At 34.4% G+C, this 6,867-nt stretch overlaps 2 protein-coding genes across 2 annotated transcripts; one reads left to right on the top strand and one right to left on the bottom strand.

Annotated features, from left to right (window-relative positions):
- The first annotated feature begins 1,049 nt into the window (after positions 1-1,049).
- On the top strand, positions 1,050-4,322 carry LOC105315064 (nuclear pore complex protein Nup155-like). The gene is made up of 9 exons (XM_020004878.1): positions 1,050-1,108; positions 1,403-1,557; positions 1,721-1,850; positions 2,140-2,250; positions 2,937-3,057; positions 3,315-3,425; positions 3,541-3,676; positions 3,751-3,851; positions 4,118-4,322. Exons 3-8 carry the CDS (start codon positions 1,770-1,772, stop codon positions 3,770-3,772), a joined length of 582 nt encoding a protein of 193 aa, XP_019860437.1. The 5' UTR covers positions 1,050-1,108; positions 1,403-1,557; positions 1,721-1,769; the 3' UTR covers positions 3,773-3,851; positions 4,118-4,322.
- Positions 4,323-4,526: 204 nt separating this feature from the next.
- On the bottom strand, positions 4,527-5,717 carry LOC109588763 (uncharacterized). The gene is made up of 5 exons (XM_020004880.1): positions 5,618-5,717; positions 5,282-5,575; positions 4,890-5,088; positions 4,767-4,832; positions 4,527-4,713 (listed from the first exon to the last, which is right to left on the bottom strand). Exons 2-5 carry the CDS (start codon positions 5,427-5,429, stop codon positions 4,620-4,622), a joined length of 507 nt encoding a protein of 168 aa, XP_019860439.1. The 5' UTR covers positions 5,430-5,575; positions 5,618-5,717; the 3' UTR covers positions 4,527-4,619.
- Between the last annotated feature and the right edge of the window lie 1,150 nt (positions 5,718-6,867).

Raw genomic sequence — 6,867 nt, 5'->3', positions numbered from 1 at the left:
TCTAGGATAAAAACTGTAGGACTAGTTCAGTAGTTCTTCCTTAACTGTGGAAGAAGAAGAAGAAGAAGGAGAAACCTGAACATTTGGTGCATGCAGGCATGCATGCATTCATTGCCGTAAAACTATCTTGTGGAAGTTTTTAGCTACTTTTTATAACACTAACCTGTTTCAATAAAATTATAAAGGAAATCTTGACTGTCAGATAAGCTATAAAGAATTCCTGAAGACTGATTTACACAGGCTCAATGCTTCTGGGATGGCAGCCATTATGGGGGCGCGCTCGTCCAACTCAACCCTACATACCAAGCGCTAGCGCTTGGTAATATGTACTGTCTTACTTGTGGATGATCCTGTAACAGTAATGACTGATGAAGTGCTCGCGTAGGCGAGGCCAATAAATGAAGCTACAAGCCACTACTAACTTTAAGTTAAGCCATATAAATGTAGTTCTTATTGATCATCCACAAAACCCTCTTGGCTGCTAAAAAGTTGGGAGGATTTAACCTCTGTAGCCCTGGCATTTGCTATTTTTACCTGCTCCCTCATTAAATGGTCAAGCTTAGAGATTAGCTACTTCACTGAATTTTTCTGAGAAAGTATATAACTGGACACATTACCATTACTACTATTATTACCTATGTACCTGTATTACCATCTTACCATGGCAATATACCTATACATTACCAGTATTACCTGCATTACCAGTATTACTTATATTACCTACGTTACCTTCATTACCTACATTACTTACATTACTTACATTACCTGCATTACCAGTATTACTTGCATTACCAGTATTACCTGCATTACCAGTATTACTTACATTACCTACGTTACCTTCATTACCTACATTACTTACATTACCTACATTACCTGCATTACCAGTATTACTTGCATTACCAGTATTACTTACATTACCTACATTACTTACATTACCAGTATTACCTGCATTACCAGTATTACTTGCATTACCAGTATGACCTGCATTATCAGTATCACCTGTACTACAATAAAGTTCAGGCATAAAAACGGAGTTTTACTGGAGTATACGGCATGGTAACAATCTCTCCCTAATGGCTTTTAACAAACAATCAAGAAGCTCATTTAGGTAAGCGACTCATCCCTTAAGGCAGCCACCATCATTATCCTGACATTTAAGGGAGTACTACCATTAAACTGGGAGAGAGCTGAAATGATGATTGGCAATTCATGATAATTATTGATCTGCCCTCAATATATTTGAGGGCAGATCAATAAAATCATTAAATCATTTAAATTATTAAAATCATTAAATTACAATATCCATGTACATGCATTTGAATTCACTATAGCACATGTACATTTGCTAATAATTATTTTCCAAGTATATTTATTATATATTTTCTTTTATTTCTCTCTCCAGATCCAGTCTCCATTTGTTGAGGATTTTTTAAAGTACACTGCCACCCTCCAGCAGGACAATACTCCTCTACTGGACATTCTCTGGCGCTATTATGAACGGAATAAGAACTATATTGCAGCTGCTAGGATACTGGACCAGCTTGCCAGAAAAGAAAGGTAAAGTACATTATGTACATGTACATATATATAAGTCACCTACTACAGTTACATGTACAATGTATATTTAATTTGAATTAGTTTATATGTACATGTACATTAATCTTTGTGTTTGTGACCTCTTCTATATCTTGTTCTCTCTCTCTCCCCCTCTCTCCCTCAGTGTTGAGTTAACCCTCTCCAGGAGGCTGGAGTACATATCAAGGGCGGTGATGTATGCTAAGAGCTGTGGGTCTGTATCCAGCGTCAGTGGTGAGGGAGAGTTCCTTCATGAACTGGAAGAGAAGATAGAGGTAAGAAAGAAATAAAGAAAGATTACATGTACATATACTTTAGGGTTGGTATTATTAATTGTGTTCGTTTTTTAAAGGGGCTTAGATGTGTCATGTTAGTGAAAATATGTACATGTAGGAACTACGTCATACTGAAATTTGCATTTAATACTTTTGAGTGGAATTTTGTGTACATGCAAGTGTAAATGTACACATAGATGGAATGGATGTTTCCTAATTCTTGTATTACATGTACATTTACATTTACAGTGACTATTTATCATTTTTTATCTTTTTTACTGCTCCTCAGGTTGCTAGAATACAGTTGTCCATATTGCAAGGTATCCAGTCCCTCCATCACTCACAGCATACTCAACAAGCTATCACTGAACTCAACTCAAAACTGATGGATGTCAGTCAGGTTAGTACATGGCTACATGTACATGTATGTACACGTGTACGTACATGTAGATTGAAGTTCAGAATTTTGATTATAATGTGCTCAAACTTTCTACATAGCATAAGTACATTAATATGTATAAGAAAATGTAATAAAAATTGAGGGTGATTTTTTAGCCATTTTTCAAAAAAAACATGGGCTATAGTACAAATCAGCCGATTATAAAAAATGGCCATAACTTGAAAATTTCTAGTCGGAATCAGCTCAAACTTTCCACAGAGCATAAGGACATCAATATGTATCAGAAAATGTAATAAAAATGGGGGGTGATTTTTTAGCCATTTTTTGGAAAAAACCATGGGCTATAGTACAGGGATTTTTTTCAGAAATTGGCCGATTTTTAAAATTGGCCATAACTCGAAAAATTTTAGTCAAAATCAGCTGAAACTTTCTACAGAGCATAAGGATATCAATATATATCAGAAAATATAATAAAAATTGGGGATGATTTTTTGGTCATTTTTCAGAAATAACCATGGGCTATAGTACAGGGGATTTATTCAGAAATCGGCCAATTTTTAAAAGTGGCCGTAACTTGAAAAATTGAAGTCGGAATCAGCTCAAACTTTCTACAGAGCATAAAGACATCAATATGTATCAGAAAACGTAATAAAATTGCTTGATTTATGATATTGTTCTATTTTTAGTTGTATGGTGATTTTGCTGATCCGTTCAATCTCTCAGAGTGTAAGTTGTCCATTGTTCATTGTGCCGGCCATTTTGATGTCACACTGATTGAATCACTGTGGAGTGAAATTATAGAACAAGGTAACAATAATATACTTTATGCATCATTACTGTTACTGTAGTGTATTGTATGTGTTATTTAATTGTAACTATTCCTACACAAAGCCAGTCTTTAAAGTTTTCTGATCCCCATAACTTATTGGAATCAACTGAAACTGTATCATATAAGGGCATCAATTTATATCTTTAAAATTAGGACCAAAATTTAGCAATTCGCCAAATTCAATTCCCTCCAAATTTCCCGCTATAAGGTATAAAATACTTCACTTCTCATGCAGAGCTCCAGTCTACACTGGGCAATGATAGGAACACTAGAATGCAGAGCATGAGGGACAGACTACTGAGACTTGGTAAACTGTATTCAAGAAATGACAGCTACTTTCCAACTGGTAAAGAAACTAAAAAAAAACTTTGATAAATTATGCATCTCATTCTCTCTCTCTCTCTCTCTCTCTCTCTCTCTCTCTCTCTCTCTCTCTCTCTCTCTCCCTCTCTCTCTGTTAGCCTATCTCATTAAGCTGTTAGAGCAGCACTCTTGTCAGCTGGGTGGGATCCTGTCTTCATTCCGGACATATTTCATCAAGTGGGTGTGTCTTACTCCACCCTATTCACACTCTACAACAACCTCTTTGAAGAAAAGGTATAGATCTATGTCCTTATTTGGTCATTTCCTTATTTGAATGCATACTTAATTTTATTATTTTTTATTTTTAGGATACATTTTGGGGTTCAGTAGGACGACCGTTACATGTTCTGTCAGTTTTATTGGCTTTACTATCAGCTTATACTGCTAACAGTTCACTAGTAGCTACCAAGTAGGCCATTTTAGATGCATTGTACTGAATATGTACACATAAATGTAGTAGATGTGTATTTGCAACTTATGAAATACACATGTACATTGTGTATAGCAAAATAATGTATTTTTATTTCTTTCCATCCATTCTCTCCATTCTTTTTTAAATTTCTAATTATATAAATGCTAAGTAAAAAAGTACTAAATTGCTTGGTATTTTGGTATGGTGCTTGGGTTTTTTTTCCTCCTCCTCCTCTCTCTCTCTCTCTCTCTCTCTCCCTCTAGACATTTCTCAGTTGCTATTGATAAGTATTTGGTTGAGCTACAGACACTGGATCCCTCCACTCCTGATATCAATACACTCACTGCTGGACTGGCTCAAGAGAGAACTCTAGAGGAACCTTGACACCATCAAATGAACACACTCCACCACACACTATCCATACACTTGTGTATACATTCATTTTGAAATGATAATTTTTCAATCTTATTATAGTCAAAAATTAGCTGCATATTTTTATTTGTCATTTATGACATTCATAACTCAGTGCACTCTAAGTTTGGATGTCTTTGTTAGTACAAGATATAGAATAAGCTATGCAACCATCTGTTGCATATTGCTAACGTAAGTTTTGAGTGTTATTTTAACTAACAGTAGAAAAATTTACAATAGCTATAACACAAACACATTGTACATTAGTTAACTACTACTCACTCAGTCACTACATGGTAGTGGACACTGTTTATTTATATAACTAAATAGTGCACAAAAAGACCAATATATGCATTATGAAATGGTTGGTATTTCATATTCAGTAGTAGCAGATGGTGGAAGAGTTGTCTCAGGGCTAGTTGTATCATACACTGGCTCAGTAGTTGATCTAATGGTAATAGATATATGCATATGATATGTTCAATATATACACTAACTAACTTTGTTTTCAATTCAGTTGTAGCATAAGCTGGACTGCATTCCATTACAATGTCATTATCCTGTTTTCTATCCCACATACAAATTTGAAATTTTATTGCAATGAATATGTACCAGTATATTTACCTCTTTTGATTATTATTAGCTCTTTTCATTTGTAAAACAATTACTAGTATAACAATCACAACCAGTATTAGTGCTATCATGGGTATATATACTACAGTTACACCAACTATCAATCCATTATTTTCCTCATTATCATTGACTAATACAGTAGTTGTTGCAGTAGTAACACTAACTGTACTTATTGCAGTAGGATAAGAAACTATAAAAATGGTTTACACATAATTATTATAATCATTAGTGTGTGTTACTAATTTAATGTATTGTATAACAATGCTGATGCTAAACAGCATGCTTAAACCTGCATGATAGACAAGCAGATATTGTGCAGCTTGAGCACAATGGAGCACATTTCTGCTTGTCTATCATGCAAACTTAAGAAAAATAGTACAAACCTGATGGTAAATGTACAGGCTGAGTCCTCTGTCCTTCATAATTGATTTGATTAAAATTAAATGATGTAGATATAAAGAACAAGTAGTTCAGATTAGGATCTAATCCTCCTATTAGACCTTCAGTAGTATCACCTGGGAATACTCTCATTCCTGTCTCTACTTGTCTCTTCTTTCTTGAGGAGCTACTGGTTGACTCATAATAGACAGTATAATGACTAGCTCCAGGAACTGAACCCCACACAGCTATCACTGCTGTAGAAAGGAACTTTTTTACTGAGAAGTTTTGAATGACAGCTGAAATTAAATAAATGAAAATCAATTAGAGTAATTTCTTACGTATTTCAATAGTAGTATATTCTCTATCAGTCCATTCTCCTGGTCCAATACTAGTATATGCTCTCACTCCAATAGTATAACTAGTATTAGGTATCAATCCTACTATACTGTAATAAGTGTTAGTAGTGTTAGTTATATTGTATGGACCAGTAGACTCTCTATATCTTATCTCATATACTGTAATGATACCATTAGGTATTGTAGGAGGATTCCATGAGATATTAATTTTAGCTAGTGTGATACTTGCATGCTTTAGATCAGTTATTACACCAGAAACTGTGTTAAAATCATGTTAAACTGATCATTATCTCATTGACTTACTTGATTCAGCAGTTAATTGTATTTCTTGTCTAGCTGGTCCATTTATATTATAATTATAAGGTATTATACTCACAGTATAGTTAGTATATGGTATTAATCCTGTGAGATTATACATTCTGTTGTCTCCTCCAGTGATATTAACAGTATAACTAGTGTTTGAAGTGATGTTAGTGTATGTGAGGTAGTATCCAGTGATTGGTCCATTCCTTCCATTGCAAGGTACTTCATCCCATGAGACAGTCATTGAGACTGACTCTACTGATGAGATTATAATATCACCCACTGGTGCAGTAGGAGCTATAGGCAAAAATGATAATAATTTTATAGAAGTTGTTTTACCAGTTGAAAGTGTAGTAGCTAAATAATTGGTTCTTAAAAAAGCTATCTCAGCTCCATATACTCCAATAAGATCAAAGGCACATTGACTGTAAGGAGGTATACCAGTTGAAGTATGTGGTGATGAAACTGCTATTTCACTATTACTATTATTTAATGATTCACATACTCTTCTACAACTACTAATAATATTATAACTAATTGGGACTACAGCAGTTGGTGGACTCCATGATAATGTAATGATAGTACTTGAAATTAATGTAGCCATGAAATTATTAACTACTGGATTACCTAAAATACATTATAAAATCTCTAAACTACTGCTGCTATATAGCTCACTAATTGTTAACATAACTGAAGCATTACCACTAGGTAGAGAAGCTGATCCATAAGATACAACATAGAAAGTGTATGTAGTCCCTTGAAACAATCCTACTATATTGATTGTTGTATAACTAGTGTTAGATACACTAACAGGAGTATTACTAGACAGTTGATAGTAGACCTCATAACCAGTAGCTCCTGATACAGTAGACCAGGAGAGTCTTACATGAGTTAAACCAGTACTTAATCTTGTAGCAGTTAAACCAGTT

The sequence above is a fragment of the Amphimedon queenslandica genome, unplaced genomic scaffold, assembly GCF_000090795.2.
Source record: "Amphimedon queenslandica unplaced genomic scaffold, v1.1 AMPQUscaffold_11876, whole genome shotgun sequence".
Classification (NCBI taxonomy): Eukaryota; Metazoa; Porifera; class Demospongiae; order Haplosclerida; family Niphatidae; genus Amphimedon; species Amphimedon queenslandica.
The sequence above is the reverse complement of the archived record's forward strand: the minus strand, read 5'-3'. Positions and strand labels throughout refer to the sequence as shown.

What these genes read in the sequence shown, in the direction of transcription:
- LOC105315064 (XM_020004878.1), top strand. Translation starts at nt 1,770, where the DNA reads ATGTATGCTAAGAGCTGTGGGTCTGTATCCAGCGTCAGTGGTGAGGGA. An exon ending in GAGTGAAATTATAGAACAAG is followed by an intron (nt 3,058 to 3,314) that starts GTAACAATAATA and finishes CTTCTCATGCAG; the next exon opens with AGCTCCAGTCTACACTGGGC. An exon ending in ACAACCTCTTTGAAGAAAAG is followed by an intron (nt 3,677 to 3,750) that starts GTATAGATCTAT and finishes TTTTATTTTTAG; the next exon opens with GATACATTTTGGGGTTCAGT.
- LOC109588763 (XM_020004880.1), bottom strand. Translation starts at nt 5,429, where the DNA reads ATGAGAGTATTCCCAGGTGATACTACTGAAGGTCTAATAGGAGGATTA. An exon ending in GCCTGTACATTTACCATCAG is followed by an intron (nt 5,089 to 5,281) that starts GTTTGTACTATT and finishes CCATTTTTATAG; the next exon opens with TTTCTTATCCTACTGCAATA. An exon ending in GCTAATAATAATCAAAAGAG is followed by an intron (nt 4,833 to 4,889) that starts GTAAATATACTG and finishes TATGTGGGATAG; the next exon opens with AAAACAGGATAATGACATTG.